This window comes from Aythya fuligula, chromosome Z, assembly GCF_009819795.1.
Source record: "Aythya fuligula isolate bAytFul2 chromosome Z, bAytFul2.pri, whole genome shotgun sequence".
NCBI lineage: Eukaryota > Metazoa > Chordata > Aves > Anseriformes > Anatidae > Aythya > Aythya fuligula.
The window spans coordinates 54,729,099-54,747,714 of record NC_045593.1 but is presented as its reverse complement, the minus strand read 5'-3'; the positions used below and the strand labels follow the sequence as shown (position 1 = coordinate 54,747,714).

Below are 18,616 nucleotides of genomic sequence, written 5' to 3'. Positions count from 1 at the left end.
ATATTATCAGGTCAAGAAGGTCCAAGCTAGCCTCTGATTGCATTTTAAGATCGTGCTGTACTTTAATTTCCTTGAACCACTCACTCCTTTTCACAGGTTTTCAGAAAAACTAATAAGTGAATACACTCAAAATAGTATTGTCATCTAGTCAGAATGTTTGCAAGTGTTTGTGTACCATCATTTTTAAGAGCTCTTGGAGGAAAATTCAGCTCTTGAAAGGTTAGCAATGCTGGAAATAAATATTAGAATCACATTATATAGGAAATCCTTGCAACTTGGTACATGCGTATCTGTGTCCCCAGAACAGGGAGTTAATTAAAACAGTCACAACAAGTGGACCTATTAAGACACTAATCCACCCCGGCTAAGGCAAAAGAAAAAATACACAAAGCAGCAGAAACTGTTGAGAAACAACACCAGAAGTGCACTTACCGAAATTCAAGAAATCTGAACTGGAAGAAGTCAGAAATGTATTACTTGTAGAAAGAAACGTATTAGGAGTAGATGTTGAATTTGAATTAAGCATGTCTCTGAAGAGGTCTGCACTAGGTAGGGAACGATTCTCAAAACTTGATGACGTTGTGAACAGGCCAAAAGGATCAGCTAAAAAAGAAGCAGAAAATAAAATTATGACAAGTTTTAGAAAACAAAACTTTACTACTCCAGGGACAAGGACAAAAGCAGAGTTTATGTTGGCAAATTAAGCAGCTCTGAATTTTTGTAGCAAACAGTCACCATTCTGTCTTTGCCTCTAGACACTGGTACTTTCATGTTGGTATAGAAAGTTTCTCAGCCATACACTGTTAAAACAGCTATGTCCTCAAACACAAATCCTTAGCAAAGCTGCATATATTCAATCATATTGTTACTTTCCTCCATGCAAGACATACCTTAATTTTGAGTGATCAGTTGCATATAAACCAAAAAAATCACATTTGTTAAAAAGTGATCTATAATGCCAGGCCTCTAAAGAATTTAAACAAACTAGACTATTAAACTACTGAAAAAATCAAGAAAAGCATTCATACTACTGCTTTGACTTGAAGGCATTGTTGACTCCAGGGTAGAAAGTGCGTCAACTCAAGAATAAAAGCCAAAAGGAAGCAAGACTTTCAACAGGTCCTTAGTGATTATAGTGAGGCAAAAACTAATTGGAAGAGTATTTATATACAGCATGGGATAACACGTGACAGTTGCGTGAATCATGGCTTTAGATCTTCCTGTTACTGCTGCCCTCTAGGGTCAAAATCCTTTGGAGCCCAGGGACTCCTGCCAGATTCACTCAGAAGCTGAAAAGAAATAATCTTCCCATGGTGCCCTAATGCATCCTGAGGTGCCGATCACATTTCTCATGTCTCAACAACAGTTCAAAAAGCAAATGTTGAGTTCACATGTACAAACTATCTTATTGCAGCACAGCACATGCACAAAACCTCAGCTACAAGTTTGATGTGCAGGGGGAAACTCAAGTGGCTTCATCTGCTCACTTCTGTAATACTATTCAAACGTAGAATGATATATATAAATTACCACTGCTCACATTTTTGAAGATGATATAAAAAAGCTTCTTTCGTAGACTTCTGCCTATGTTTAAACTGGTAAATTAAGTGATTTGTTATTGACCATAGTAACACAGTTCAAGAGTGAATTACTTCAGAAGAAATTTTTGAAGTCACCTAAAAGCCCTAAAAACACATTTTACCTTTGCGCAAATAAACTAAAGCTTGTAATAGTTACCCTGATTGACTAATATTCCTAAAACTCTTACTGCACATTCAGACAAAGCATTACTATTATCAAAATTTAGTCACATGTTGAAGTGATAACAATGCACTGGAAAGATCTCTACATTAAAACATTGTTTTAAATGCAAACCAGATAGAGTTAACATGCTCCTTCCAGACATAAAACTTGCCATCATCATCAGTAAAAGCAGCAACAGCTTTTAGCAGCAGCATTATCACACTGTTTTCAACAGTAATCTACAGGATTTCCAGTTGCCTATCAGTCTTATCTGTTTAGCACTCAAAAAATAACCATGACCTTTTGACCTACACAGCACAGCTATACACTACATCTAGTGTAATTGCTCTACATAAAGTGAATGTATGCACTTACTACAATTCTCAGCCTGAGCAAGAGCAGCTATTTACATACATGATCTAGATCCTTTTCTAGATCCATAACACCTGCATTGGAAAGTTATGGATTCTTTAAAAATGGTGAATTTGCTTTCAACTCAAAACCTGACACTTTTCTGTTTACTTGGTTTGGAGCTAATAGGATATTGATAACATAAAAGGCACGGGTAGTGTGCATCAATTTGTCTGTTTCATGCATTAAAAATACCTTTCTATTCAGATTCTTGCCATAGACCAACATGTCTTCAGTGTACATATCAAACATGTTAGCTATGTTCCAACCACAACAGAGGCAACAGTTTTTACCTGGTGCCAGCTGAAGAGTACTGAGATTAACTTTACATACCTGATGCTGAAGTCATCTCCTGAGAAGCATCTGAACACTGAGACTGCTTGCTGTAAAAGAAAGATGTTCCTTGTCCAAGAAGATCTCCAGTGGGCTCTTCTGCGACCTGTGATGTGCTACCCACAAACAGATCGTTCAACAAATCTGCATTACTTGTTGAAGAGCTTGGTTCTGAGATAGGTTGTTCTTGTGAAATATCAGAGTTCAATCCCAGTAAATCTACACTCTCTTCAGTGAGAGGTTTTTGTGATGAGGCAGATGGAGCTTCAAAATTGGCTTCAAAAGGCAACTCTCCTTCCTGAGTACCAGAATCTCTCTCATCAACAATTACCACCTTTTCTTCACTTGGAAATGTGGGGAATTCCTCATCTGAAGGATCACTCTCTTCTCTCTCATCAGATAGTTGAACATTATCATTTTTGGATGAATTATCGTCTGGTCCACTTTCTGGACATTTTCCTTCTTAAAAAGAAACAAGAGATAACAGCAAAAGATTAACAGAATTCTGCCAAAAATGTCAGGCTTATTGATTTCATGTGGTTTCTGCAATCCCTAACAAACTGTTGGGTACCACCTCCTTGAACAGGGCAGCAAAGGGGCATCTCACATTCTACTAGTTCAAATTAGACAATTAACAGAGGAGTTCTCCAGCTACAAAGCATTAGAACAAGAAAACTATAATGCGTGCTCATAAAAATGACAAACAACTCTGCAATACTTGCTACTCTAAAAGAGAAGGTACTACACATGCTTTCAAAATGGCACTGACTTAGACAATCTCAACTCAGGACATCATACCACTTATGTCTTAGAAAATTATTCAGTAACTGTTGCTCCACTCTACAACAACATTTAATGGCAGCATAATCAGTTACTGCTATGTTTGCCAACAGAGTGGAGCTCAGAAATAGGACTTACACATGCACTATAAAGTTACATTTTCTCAGTCCGTACATGTTGGTCTGGACACCACTGACTGGTCTATGTTTCTCCTGTTCCTCAGCCAGGCCTAAGCGGGGTTGTCAGAATATAACTACTCCCTTGAAGATGTTTAAGTTTAAAATTGTTAAATGCTGAACTACACTTTTCATTATAAGTTATGAGCAATAAAAAAAAAACAAACATTAGTATTTAACCAAATGAAGTTGAATTAACACTTTCTAACATGTTAACATGCAGAGTTCACCCTTTAAGTAGCTTTTGCTCATGGCCTGGCAACACGGTGAATTTCACTGAATAAGGGGGGTATAAGAAACAACTATAGTGCTCATTGAAAAGTACACAAGAAAACAGAAATAGTTACTTCAGAGAAAAAATACCTTTCCAATCCAGAGAATGAAAGAAATTATTTGCATCAGTACCACTACTATGTGAGGATTCTGTCTCAGTTGGGGCGCTTTCTGAAGACTGCTCCAGTTGGGATGCTTCCGCTTCATATTGTGCCGTTGAACCTGGCTGTCTAGGCAGCTCTGGTTTCCCTAAAAGAAGATAGATTTATAATTTATAAGCCAGAACCCTTAGAGAGAAGCTTCTAAGTCTCAATCCTGGTCACAGCAGCTGGTACTTGACTGCTATAGTAAGACACCTGTCCTGAAGTATTATTCCACAAAGGCAAAATCTCCCAGGTTTGAAGCTGTCATTACTAAGCCTGCCTCAACTGCAAAGGCTCGTAAGACCCTATTTTAAACTGCATCATTAATGTATCAGACTCACAGCAAAACACTCAAGTATCCTATTTACATTTTTTAAAAATACTTGTGCTCAACAGCTCACTTGTACCACCTATCCCCTAAAACAGGCAGGAGCTATGAACAGCATCTGCAATAGCTTATATAAGGAACAGGATATCAAAAAAGAGCAAGTGCAGATATAGAAAAAAAGAGTATAATGCTAGAGAGTAATATGGAATTGTTAACAAGCATCTCAAAGATGTTAAGTAATGCACTGTGTTGCTATCAACTTCTCCTTATAATGCTTATTTGACTGAGATCAGACTTTAAATGACTCTTGTATTAAAAAACTGATTTGGACTTAATTACCTACAGTAATACCATCTCCCCCCCCCCCCCCCCCCAAAAAAAAAAAAAAAAAAAAAAAGGATTTCCTCAAGACAAGACAAGAATCTCCTATGTCAATGAGTGTTCATCCACTGCTTGAAAAGAATGGGATGAATGCTTGGGAGAAAGTTATTTGTCTAAATCCAAACATCAAGTCTGGTAGAGCACTTTCTCCCTTCCTCCCACAAACTCAGTTGTAACAGATGTTGAAAAAATAGTTTCTGTATGTTTCAGAAAACATACATGAAACACCATGCTTAACGTAATATTGTAAATTCAATCTTAATAGGGCAAGCTTTATAAAGAAAGTTCATAATACAGAAGAAAGCAAACACTCTTCCCTTCTATGAATAAGAAAAAGAAAGTGACTTGAAATGCAAGTTTATAAATCAAAAGGTCAAATGTAATTCTCATTCTCATTAACAAAACATCTTAACTTGAGTGAGCTGAGAGCAGTGTTTAACCATAGTTTATACTGATAGTAAAAGTCTTAAGTTAAACAAAAAATGACCTAAATCGTGGTATGAGCAGAACATATTCTGCAGCAATATAGGACAGCAGCAACTAATATCTATCAAGAGACATGGAATTAGAACATACAGTATTAAAAGTAGAGAGTAAAATCTCATGTATGGTGTACCAAAATGACAAGCTTTTTATAGGGAAAGCGTGGTCAAGGCTTGAAAGCCTTAATGAAAGTGTCAAAACTGTAATTACTGATTCCAGAAGAAGATACTGAACAACATTAAATGGAATTAATACAGACATTTACAGATGAAGCACACATGCAATGTTTAAAGAGTTAAATATCTGATGGATGACATGAGGAACTACTGACAAATTGAACATCAGTTACTAAATTAATTGGTTATATATACGATGAAAACATTGATGACATTTTTAGGTAGGACTATTTACAAGAAAAGCTGAAATAATTAAATTATAATGATGCCAATTTAGTCAAAGATAGTTCTTTCAAGACATTTTGTCTACAAATCCTGACTGTCAACATTCCATTTGCTAAAATCCCTGCAAATAGCATATTCATAACTTTAAAACAAGCAAGTGTAACAGCAGTGGATGTCAGATAAGGATAATTATAATCCTTATATAATTGGAGGATAATTTATACTCCTTCATACAATGCAAATTTTTTGAAATTATATTTATAAAAAAAACCTTTAAATTTTTTCTTCACTAAAAGGAATATCAGAAACTAATCAGAATACATCCTCAACTGCTAGGTTATTAGAAACTTCATCAGGTTCTCTAGTTCAAGAGGTTCATTACCGAATTTTGACAAAATCTCTTGTTGTTCCTCTCGGGTAGAGAAAAGAATCTTGGGATTCAGTCCCTTTATATTCATGTTATCCCATGGTGGCTGCTCACAGCTAGGTCTGTCTCTGGGCTCCACCTCCACTTCCAGATTGACTTGAAATAAATCAGGATACTTCTCTTGAATGTCGCAGGCATCCAGATCATACCTGCAAAAGTGTATGCAAGTAAATTCTTAAGACTATGTGCTAACAGGATTAAATTATAGTAGCTCATGCCAGGACTTCAAGGCACTAAAGTATGTAAAAGGCTTAAAGTATGCTGTACTTGTTTACATTTTTCATAGATCTTCAACAGGTAGTACTTAGGTAAGGAAAATATTTATTGTATTTATTCTATTTATTGAAAAATTATTGAAGAAAGCCTTTCCTCAGCTGTTAGTTTGGCAAGTTAAACAGTTTGAAAGAAAATTCCTTCATATTCCTTACAAAAAGGTGTCAACATACTTAGCAAATTTCACTGTGGTGGCATTTCGGGGCACAAAACCTGTGTGGAACTGAATCTGAAACATCTTCATAGAAGCCATCTGTTGGAAACAAGAAACACAGGGAAACTGCATAAATATGCATAAAAAGTGTGTGCCGTCTTCTGCCTTTAATATAAAGCAAAGTATTTTCAGTATTGAAGCATTCATTTTTCCACCTTGCATACTTCACCTAGAACGTTTTAAATGCAGACTGTGACAGAATGTAGACAGATATAGCATTCATTAACAGAAAGAAAGAAAAAGCCCTTGGACCAGATACTACTCTCAGTACTAGCCTCAGATTATTGAAGTCTGTCAAATATTTCCAGACCCTGTTGTAAAGGCTTAAATGTCATGACCTTTGTTACACTTTTCAGCATAATATATTCAGAAAAAAACTCATCATGCAATGCACTAATCTAGAAATAGGAACCCATCATAGGAGTCCATTCAGTACAGCTGTAAAAGTAACATATAGAAGGCTGTTTTTCCAAACATATTACAACCATTCAACTTACCCCCACTGTTTCTTCCACTTACAGAAAAGATACTTCGCCCCTGCTTGGTCAGCAAACAAGAATCAAGAAAACTCTACCATAAAAGATCCATGTAGCTCCTCATCTTACACAAATCCAAAATACAGCAAACTGATAAACCCACACTATATTTGCTCCCTGGCTTTAATTACAGCACATGTAGAATATTCATGCCTGTCCTTATAGTGCAAGTGATACAAACACAGTCTAATAAGACAACTCTGACAGCTTTTCCTATAATCATAGAACGGCTCAGGTTGGAAGGGATATTAGAGATCATGTTGCAATCCCTATGCTGTGGGTGGGGATGCCACCAACTGGATCAGGCTGCCCAGGGCCTCATCCAACCTGACCTTGGACACCTCCAGGGATGGGGCATCCACAGCTTCTCTGGGCAGCCTGTGCCAGGGCCTCACCACTCTCAGAATAAAGAATTACTTTCCTAAGACTTAATCTAAATATACCCTCCTTTAGTTTAGTTCTGCCTGGTCCTGTGACTATCTGCCCAAGTAAAAAGTTGCTCTCCCTCTTTTTTGTAAAACCCCTTTAAGTACTGAAAGGCCACAAGGAGGTGTCCCAGAGCCTTTTCTCTTTTCTTCTCCAGCCTGAACAGCCCTAACTCCCTCAGCCCATCTTCAAAGGAGAGGTGCTTCAGCCCTCTGATCATCCTTGTGGCCCTCCTCTAGACCCACTCTAGCAGGTCCATGTCCTTCTTGTGCTGGAGGTCCCAGACCTGGATGCAGCACTCCAGGTGGGGCCTCATGAGGGCAGAGCAGAGGAGTACAATCACCTCCCTTGTCAGCCTCCTGTCCATTCCTCCGATGATGCAGCCGAGGATGCAGTTGGCCTTCTGGGCTGCAAGTGCACACTGCTGGCTCACGGTGAGCTTTTCACCCACCAGAACCCTCAAGTCCTTCTCCACAGGTCTGCTCTCAGTGAGTTTTTCTCAAAGGCATGATTTTTCCTTGGTGAAGCCATGCTGGCTGTCTTAGATCACCTCCTTGTCCTGCACATGCCTTGACATTGCTTCCAGGAGGATCTGTTCCATGATCTTACCAGGCACAGAAGTCACTGTCTTGCCAGGCTCAAAGGTCTGTAGTTCCCCCAGGTGCTCTTGTTAAAAATAGCAGTGGCGTTTCCCTTTTTCCAGTCACCCAGGACTTCACCTGACTGCCAGGACTTCCCAAATACAATGGAGAGAGGCTTAGCAGCTCCATCAGGGTCCTTTGGGACCCTGGGGTGCATGGCATCGGGCCCCACAGACCTGCTGTGCCTGTCCAGTTTCATCAGGGGGGTCTCCAACCTGCTCTTCGCTTACAGGGGGAGGGACTTTGCTCCCCCAGCCTCTATCTACAAGGTTCAGGGAATCAAGAGACATGGGAAGGCTTACTGTCAGTGAAGACTGAGGGAAAACTTCCCAAGTACCTCAGCCTTCTCCATGTCCGTGGTTACCAGCTCTCCCTTCTCATCCATCAGAGTAAGCCCTCCTTGGTCTTTCTTTTCTGGCCGATGTGTCCGAATGCTGCATTACGAAGTCTGTAAGCTTTGTATAACCCAGTTCTAGTGCACAACCTCTTTAAATACATCTTAATACATGTACAGCTCTGATGTGCTTGAGTTATCTTGTAAAATTCCTTCTGCTAAACACTTTGTGGATTACAAAAAGATATAAAAATCAGCTTTGCCTGAAATTCCCTTTTTATACTCACACTCGGTATCCATGTTTTCCAGCATCTTCCACATTTTCCCATTGTTATGTGCATCTGATTTCAAGATTTCCCTACTAACACCTCTTACAGCCAAAACTTTATTTACACTTTGCTAGTGTCACAGGCATGAAGTTACAAATCCTGACAGATGAGAACCATGATGACACAACGATGCAAAAGTTCTTCCCAGTAGGTGGACCACTTGACACTTACCTGAGCAGGTATCTCACTCCCCATGTTAAATTTCACTTCAAAAGTTCTGCCCACCACTGATTGTTAGGAACTTTTGGTCAAGGCAGCTTAGTGACACACACCAAGAAAGGAATTAAGAGGCAGTTTCTCTCATCCATCCAGCCCTATCCTGAACTACGTATGAAAACCTGAAACACTATCAGATAAGTTTTAATCCCTCGTTATGCAAGACATTTCCTAGAAGATAAACTAAATCCTCTCTCAAATCAACTGTAAACAAGTGGAAGACATTCACAACACACAGCTCTAAGCACTCAACAGCAAAATTGAAATGCAATGGCTGATCTTAGTAGAGTTCTGCAGAGAGCTTCAGGGAGCATTTTACAGCATGTAGAACTACGAAGACAATGAATATTGTTCCATTAAAACACCAAACCAGTATCATTACATACACTGTTGATATACCATGTGTTACAGCAGACAGACGAGAAAATTCTAATCTCTCTCGGTTAATGGTTAAATACCAGAGAAACCAGGCATTAACCTTACAATCAGTGAAACTGACACTGAGATTGCACAAGGAGAACATATTACCTTTGGCCAAATATTTCTCAGTCTTGGATCTCTGCAACATACAATTTCATACTCAACTTTCTATGCAAAGTAAAAAATGTAGGGAGAACATCTACTTCAGTAATAGCAGAAATGTACGAGTACGTATTTTTGCTGCAAATGTCTGGAATCTGCAGTACTGTCTGAAGAACCTCTGGATCAATTTTCGCAATACTGTAAGTTATCTAAACTTTGCTGTGTCATCCCATCTTTTACATAGACCTCCAGGTTTATTTACATAGACCTCTGGGTTTAATTTGGTCACACCACAAGAGGGGGACCCAAAATTCATTTATAGGAATTTGGAGTCAGACTTGGCAAACTTGTGATTCTAGTACATGAGGGTTTGCTTTTTTTTTTTTTTTTTGAAATAAAAATGAAATATGCATTCTCTCTGGGAGAAAAAAAAAAAAGACCAGTCATAAAATTAGCTACAACACTCAAACTTGCTTAGAAACAAGGTACAACACCACATGCATTTTTTTTATTTTATTTGAGACTGTTTAGTGCAGTCAGTCCCTGGAATACCACTTTTGCACTAAGTGGCATTTTTCTGTTCATTTTGGTTTACTTATACTGAACTAAGAAGTTTTGGCCTATTGTGCAACTTAATAGATGAGACCAAATAAACTGAAAAGTTGTATTTGTGTGGAGAGCCTTTAGCTAGTTACTATCACTATAGGAGTAATTTCCAGAAATGCTTACCAAAGCATCTCCATGTAGAGCATGAAGAAAATGGACACTTACCAGGCCTGAAGGAACTGGATTCCCAAGTGCATGAACACAAACATTTATTTGAACACAGAACACTAAATAAACTCACGTACTTAATGAGATTCCAAATACAATTACAATAGAAACTATACCTAGAAGGAAGCCATTCATGCAGGTTGTTAAATTTATTATTACCTTAGCTTGCAGTCGGCCTCCTAGTGTTGAGCGGGCATGATAGATCACAATGAGAACATCTCCTTGTACTGTTATACCTAGTGGAATTACAGCTTTCCCATCTTCAATTTTGAATTCCCTGAAGAAAAAGCATATCCACATTTGCACTATATTTTTCTGAAGCTGGATTATTTCCTTATGCTTAGTTTTCTTTCCCCAAGCCCTTCAATATTAACCCATGAAATACCACCGTAAATTCTTAACTACGAATGAAGGAATGCACTCTAAGTGATTAAAACTTAAAAATTGCTCTTGTCACTTGCTTTGTCAAAAGCAAGTAGTTGACAAGCAGCAGTTGCCCAAAACAGAGCTACAAATACATTTAGACTCATAACTCTCAAATCAAATATATGAGAAATATGCTTCTTAGGAACTGCTGTAAAAATGCAAGAGCACAATTAGAACAGTGGCCAACAGACTGGGAATTATGAAAGCTATTCCAAAGAAAGGTGAAAAGAAACTGTAGCTACACTGTTACACAATACTGGTAACCAATAAGTTAGGATCCCCACTGAGATACAGTAGTCCAAAAAAAAAAAAAAAAAAAAAAGGAAGATATTTTAACACTCCGTAGCTGTTTCTTTTGCTCCCTCTCCAAGTTCATAACAAATTTTTACTGGGCTTGGGTTTTTAAGAAAGCTGGAAGGACTTGGGCATTCTTACCTTACCTCCATTTGTGACTGACTGCCAGATAGCATTGCTAGTATGATTTATAGCTGCAACATTGCATTACATCAGCAGGCACCAGAGTTACCCTGGATATACCAGAATTAAGCTCTTTCCTTACAGCTATGGCAGCTGGTGGATGCTTACTGCACAACTGCATCACAAAGTTCAGTCTTAGTGGTGTTGGTACACCACCCCAACTACATGTGCAGCAGAGATCAGTCTTCCTAGTTTCATGCTGTTCCATGTGGTATAGAGAAGGTCTTGTTCAACTTTGTTTCCCAAAGCCCACAGTGTAATATGCCACTCCACTGTGATCCACGCTTTCTGTGCAGACACCTTCAAACTCTTTTTTAACCACTTTGTCTCTTCCCCATGATTTACCTTTCAGGATCAACTAAAATAGGATAGAGGAGCTTTTCCACGTATTTAAGCTGCTCTCTGCTCAACCAGCCCCAAAATCATATTTTCTCCTCATAGTAAAGACTTCTTATTTAAGTTAAAGGAAAACTTAACGTGCAGTTTTCATAACCTATACTTACTTCATTTTGTCATATTCCTGGGAGGTAGTAGCTACTCTTTCATCCCCAACATATACTTCACAAAAAGGCCTGCAGCCGTTACGCTGCTTACTGAAAAGAGGAACTGGAGTCATGATGATTGATCTAATAAGGATTGGCTTGCTGTGAGGAATAATTGGTTCTTCAGCCATCATGTCACACATGTATTCAATATATCTGTTAAATACAAAAGGTTAGATCAGAGAACGAAATCATAAGAACAGGGGCACACAAGTTACTTTTGTTAATACCCAGCCACCCAGCAATAACACGTGGTAATAGAACTGGAAACATGTAAAAGCACTTCCTGAAAACAGATTTTTCAATTTGATAGAATTTGACAAAAGGAGAACAAAATAGAAATGTGAGGAAATACTTATGATACTTAACTGGTCTTTCTAAGGACAGCAACACAATTTCTGCAGGAAAATCTAATAGCTCCACCACAGCAGAAAAATATGCTGTTCAGACAATTGAATACAGCACCACATATGAAATCATCTGTGCCTTTGTTTCACCTTACAGACAATGCTAGCCTCTGCCTCAGGTCTATAGCTTTACATTTACTCACTTGTAAAACAAGCTAGCCGCTCTTCCCAAAGGCCTCAGCTACAACACCCCACTAAGAGAACTGTCCACTGATATTTTACACAAAATGGAATAAAGTTACAGCAGTTCTGAAGCTAGTAACTCAAAGCCTCCTAACAGCACTTTACACATCAGGCTACCTTTATGTTTATCCTCTTTGATGACCTACCCTGTACAGGACCCATTAAATATACCTAGAATAAATTTGTACAACTTCATAATTTGTCAGTTACTCTTCACTAATCTTTACTTCTCACCTTTCTAAATTTAATCTTTTTTTTTTTTTTTTTGTAGGAAAAACATTTAATACCACAGTCACTTGCTCTGGAGACTTTATTGTTACAAGATTGTACTGGGTCTGGCTGGAATGTTAACTTTCCCAGCAGCAGCCCATACAGTGCTGCTGTATGGGCTCACACTCAGCAATAAAAGGTGGAAACAGGAAGAAGAGGGGAGGGGTGGGCTCTCGTGTTGAAAACGTCGGTCCTCCTCTCGAACACCGGCTACGTGTGTTGAGGCCCTGCTTCAAGGACGTGGTCAATCATCGCTCATTTGTGGGAAGTAGACAGTAATTTCTTTCCTCTGCACTTCCATATAGCCTTCATTTTTTTTGTTTTTTTGTTTTCCTCCCTTCTTTTTATTTTTCCCTTTCCCCCTCCCTTTTCCCCTTTCCCTTTTTATTTCCCTTTAGTTAAATTGTTTAGTTCATAATAATCTTTATTTAATTATTATTATTATTTCCCTTCAATTAAATTATCCTTATCTCAACCCGTGAGTTGTTCTTTGCTTTACTTCTCCCCCTCCTCATCTAAAAGAGGGGGAGTGAGAGAGCGGTTGTGGGGTTTAGCTGCCCAGCATGGTAAAACCACCATAAAGATCTATCAAATTAATTCAAATACCTAGTTTCATACATTCTGACAAATATTCCAAAGTCCTCTGCATGCACTCCTTTAAAAAACAGAAGGCATTTTTATCTGAACAAGAAATTATTACTCTTTCCAACAGAACTTGCTGTGGTCTGACACACTAAAACTTACCATGTAGTAAGCTGGTGCATGTGGAATATAACGTCATCTACATGTGGAAGAGGATTTTATACTAAAGACAGCATTCGAAAGCACTGCATACCCTTGTTTTCACTCCTAACACTGCTTCACTACATACATATCATATTTGATTCAGTTGTGATAACACCGTTAGTAATTAAGGTCTCAAACTACTCACAGAACTACTTTATCTACTTACAATACATTTGTTTTTCCAAGTATTTTGTTGTTTTAACACAGACACTGTTGAAATAATTTATCGTAAAAAGGACCCTGTAAAAATAGTTGCATATTCACAATTGCACAAATACTTGCTTCAATAGTACCCTACAAACAGACCGATAGCATACCTTTTATGAGAAGGCCAAATACCAGGAGGACATCTTTTCATACTGAACATATAAACTGCAGCTTCAGCAGTCGTGAAGAGACGACAAAAACACAGAAAAGAACAAACTACAACAGCAGATGCGGCTCTTCCATCCTACAAGAAAATTGTAAATTTGTTATTAAACCTAAAGGAAAAAGCATTACAGAAGTTACCGAAGAACATACTACCTGTGTGTTCTGCATTAAAAAGCCCTAGTTCTGGTGTGATCATTTGATTTTTCACATAATACAAACAATTCTATAGACTATCTGCTTGCTCAAACATGAATAAATTACTGCTTTAGCTTACTGCTGTTTAAAATTCAGTTTGATATTTATTACCTTACTATCACTAACATCTATTTTAATGTCTGTTTCCTGGTCTTAACCAAGTTCGGTGCTGTTTTAGGTCAATAACCATGGGCTTCTGCTATAGAAGCAGTTCTAAGAACTGAGCCATACTACGTTCTATAGCTGTTCGACTAAAACTGAGATTAATACTTGTCATTGAACTAAGAGAAGGGAAAGAAAAAAAAATGAATCCATCTGCAGGAACTACTGCTACACACAGCCTATATTCCTCCCTACAAAACAGAATACTGAATATTCAGAAGTTAGAAGGTAACAGCTGACAGAAAAACAAAAAAAAAAAGCAATAAAAGCCTGAGGTCCTGTTGTTTGTTTTATCAGCAAGCATAGATTTTTCCATAGTCATTCGGCATGTATGTGTAGAAATGGGGAAAAAGGAAATGTTCCTCCTTCAAATTGCTTTAACAGTCATCTCCCACATTTGACACGAGAGGTTGCTTTTTATCAGTTCACTTGCTTTTTTGAGGGCTATATCAAAGTTAGTGACACATTAAATAACACTGGAATTTACAAGGCAATAGGCTGCCCGCAAAAGCAGGATCCACCGAAGTCCCACAGTCGGTTTCTGCAATCCTTCAGATAATTACATTTCCAAGTAGACAGTAGTGCGAAAAGCAGAATACACCCAGCCGCTACTTACAAAGTAAGAGTGCTCCATCAAAATAGTAGAGTGAGAAAATAAAGCAAACACTAAGGCAGCAGAAAACATTTTTTGCTCCCAAAGGCTACTTTGTCTTAATCCCTCCTATATAATGCCTTCTATATTACGTGCAAGTGTTGCGGTTTAACCTGGCCAGCAGATAAGCACCCCACAGCCGTTCGCTCCCCCTCCCTCCTCCCCTTCTGGGATATGGAAGAGAATCAGAAGAAAAAGAAGCCGGTGGGCTGAGATAGAAACAGTTTCTTAGGACAGAAAAGAAAGGAAAATAATGATAATAGTACTACTAATAATAATTTGTGCAAAAGCGATGCGCAATTGCAATTGCTCACCACCTGTAGGCCATTGTTCAGTCGATCCCCCAGCAGCCAGTACCCCCCGCACCAGCCAGCCACCCCTATATATTGTCCAGCATGACATCAGGTGGCATGGCACATCCCTTTGGCCAGTTGGGGTCAGCTGTCCTGGGTCTGTCCCCTCCCACCTGCACCCCCAGCCTGCCCGCTGGCAAGACAGAGCAAGAAGCTGAAACGTCCTTGACTTAGTGCAAGCACTGCTCTGCAACAATTAAAACATTGGTGCGTTATCAACTTTATTCTCATCCTAAATCCAAAACACAGCACCATAACTGCTACTAGGAAGGAAATTAACTCTATCCCAACTGCAACCAGAACAGCAAGGAAGAGCTACATCATCCCACTAACTGCCTAAAAAGAAAATTTATGGAAATAATTTATTAATACATAGCAGGATGGAATTCCCTCCAGGCCCTACAGTGAGGAAAATCAGGAATATTCATGAACTGTGTGATACTAACATCCTTAATACCTAATACCTAATACCTACTTAATACTTAATACCTAAAGTTGGATTGAGCAAAACACTTGAGACAAACCGATTACTTACAAGACAGTGCACAATGCAAACGTTTTTCTGATCTTGTTTCAGCCATAAATGCATGTTCTTGCATATACTGTAGAGATTCTGAAGATTTGGTGCTCGCCTTGCTGGCCAGCCACATTCAGAAACCTGAAATGAGAGATCCAGCCAAAGTGACAAACAACATGACAGTCACATATTTGCACAGCATAAACTATGTGTATAAAATGAAATTTTGCACTTGAATGCCATCTCTGTGCAGAAATTAAGCAAAGTGCCCCTCCCAGAAACAGTATTGCAACACTACAAGCATCATGTTATAGGATCAAAGACAGCAGACTGGAACAGACCAGAGGGCTGAAGTATCAACAACATAAGATTTTCTTCCTCTGAGAAAATTTCAGATTGTAAAAGCTTTCAACCTGAGTAGTGCACATTTTTAAGGAAAATGCTAGATTCAGTATGTTTTTACTTCTGTCCTTTACTCAAAGAGCCTCAGCAGTTCAGTAATACTCCTTCTGCAATTAGTTTTACAAAAGACTGCCAAATAATTGCTTCACTTCTCAGCCTCTGTATTACAGAATCATTGAATTTGTAGGTTGGAAGAGACCTCAAGATCATCAAGTCCAACCACAGAAGAATGCAGTACATGAGAAGGCTGATCCGTGAGAACCTGCAACTCAGAGAGCAAAGGCTCTATCAGGACCCAAGTGAACAACTTACAAAGCAACCTTTTTCTTTTTAGACAGGACTGAAAATGAAGGTGAAAGACCAAGTTCACTATCAGCCACACATCTTCTCAAACAGAAGAGCTCAAAGGTTACTCAGATTAATTACCTGAACTATCACAAGAAGTTCTCAATGAGATGCCAAGCTCAGGAAAAAAGGCTACAAGAGATAATCTGACATATGATGTCTTCTATAAATTAAAATCCTAGAGTACAGTGAAAAGCTAAAAAGTTGGCTGTTTCAGAAAACCTCACTTTGCTAGAGATTTAACATTCTTTTGTTGCTGAAAAGTTTTGCAAAGTCACCGCAGACCAAATAAAGCTAAAGCAAGCAGCCCTTTATATTCTTGCTCACCACAGATTTCAACATGGGCGTCAATACATCTCAAATATTATACTATCACTGAAAGAATCATACGGCAGCATTACAGCTATAAACCAGAAAATAAAGTGGAAAATACATATTCTAAAAGTTAGAGAAATTACTTTTTTTGACTTAAAGTTTACTTTCTGCTCAGACTCTAGTTTTGCCATGAAATGGAAACCACACAACATTGCCCACTTTCCATTTGGCTGTGTTTGAAGCTCAATATGTTCCGGTCATTATCAAAATTGAAATTGCCAACATGTTGTGTTGCTGACACCTTTAAAGACCCACAACCTCCTTTTATAAGATGGAATCAAAGAAAAATTCAGATTGCAGTGAAATAGAGATCTCCCGAGGCTCCAACAGCTCAAAGCAGAGTCAGTGGTAAGGTCAGACTGACTTGCTGAGAGCTTTATACTGGCAGGTCTTAGAAATCTCCAGAGACTGAGTGCACAACCTCTCAAAGCAACCTGTTCCAAACACAACTCAAAGTTAGCAGAGAGGATTTCAAAGCTACCATTAACTTTAATCAAGGTTTTTTTTTTTTTTTAAAAAAAAAAAAAGGATTTAGACATAGTACACAGGAAACCGTGAAAGTATCATTTCATAAATGTTTTAGATGCTGTTCTATTTTGATCAAGTTTAAGGGTTTAAGGCTTGCCAGAATCATCGTTTGTGGCACTAGAGAAGCTTAAGCTTCTTTAGCTTCTTACTTGACTGCTCTAGCCCAGCACTGACTAACGAAGTTAAAAAAGTCAGGAAGCATTACTCATTGTATATCTGGATTTCAAAGATGGACAGGGAAAATTTTCCCAAGATGAGTTTTTCTTCATACAAGGTTTTTCTCAAGTAAAATATCTGTTTTTACAGAATACAATTTTTTGCTTTTTTGTTTGCTTCTTTTTATAGAACTTAAACACTCCTAGCCAATGAAGTGGGCAGGAACACATAGTGTTATGACAAGATACAAGATATTATTTCTTTCCAGATACAGCAAAACAAAGATCATACAACAAAATCGATGTCACTAAGACAGATGTATACCAGAAAATCTTCAGGCCACTGGAAGATTTAACTGCATACATACTGCCACTCACAGCATTAATACATCAGGAATATCAGTGTCTAGGTAAGACTGATAGATTTAGTAGAACAAGGAATAAATGAGTTCACTTAAATACATCAGCCTCGGTGGACTTCTCCAGGATCTTAGTGCTAAAATGCATTCCTGAAGTTTTTGTTTGAAGCACCTGCTCCAAGACTGTTTAACAGTCTTTAACTAAACCTCATACTGAGCCAAATTCAAAAAATCTTGGTCCTGAATAGAATCCTCCACTCAAAGAGGTCATAACTGCTTTTCAGGTGTGACATTTAAACTTGTAGACAGTACAAAGTAAGGATACAAATAGGGAAGTGACAAACACTGGATAACATACATTAAATATTTCCCAGCCTGATGACGTTTAAGCAAACTCAGATAACCGAAGAAATGCTAAAGGGTGGCTCTGCAGAATAATGTCTACAAGGACTTCATATTTCATGTAGCACATAATGCTTTTAGACTCCCCACTGGGCAGTCAGTATTGTGGGGAAGGGGCACGATCACTACACACAATGTAGATAGGGTGTGCTATAGTTGTCTAGCACATAGCCAGTGCTAGACAACTCAAAACACAGCAGTAACTTAGACTGTTGAGCTAGTTACAGGACAGTTGAAGCATATTTAGTAGCACTGACAGAAGTCCAGAGTTTCAACACCCAACAAGTTGCCCTCATTACTGTGTTATTGAATTGGGGATGTGTCTTCATTTTAGCATCAAAGAAATAGCCAGGAAGGCTACTGAAGGCTCAGCTAAATTATACCAGTATCTCATGCAGTAGCAACAAGCAGTCAGGTAGTCATCTCTGAAAAACGCAACACTCTAGGGCTGGGCCACACTGGAGTCAAACAGTATGCAGTGGGACAAGGAGAAAGTCCAATCAGTGTTATTTAAAATCAGTCTCCAAAGCAGTACTACTTTTGAAAGAAAAAAAAAAAAAAGAT

The 18,616-nt window shown here is 38.5% G+C and overlaps 1 protein-coding gene across 1 annotated transcript in view; it reads right to left on the bottom strand.

The window, feature by feature from the left end:
• The window catches only part of GAK (cyclin G associated kinase), a 70,118-nt gene that overhangs the window by 15,995 nt on the left and 35,507 nt on the right, over window positions 1-18,616 (bottom strand). Inside the window, exons 14-22 of the mRNA XM_032205458.1 lie at window positions 15,505-15,627; window positions 13,553-13,686; window positions 11,551-11,745; window positions 10,304-10,421; window positions 6,326-6,405; window positions 5,835-6,028; window positions 3,807-3,965; window positions 2,488-2,949; window positions 433-603 (exon numbers count right to left, since the gene is read on the bottom strand). Coding sequence (XP_032061349.1) covers window positions 433-603; window positions 2,488-2,949; window positions 3,807-3,965; window positions 5,835-6,028; window positions 6,326-6,405; window positions 10,304-10,421; window positions 11,551-11,745; window positions 13,553-13,686; window positions 15,505-15,627 — 1,636 coding nt within the window. The remainder of the gene's footprint in view (window positions 1-432; window positions 604-2,487; window positions 2,950-3,806; window positions 3,966-5,834; window positions 6,029-6,325; window positions 6,406-10,303; window positions 10,422-11,550; window positions 11,746-13,552; window positions 13,687-15,504; window positions 15,628-18,616) is intronic.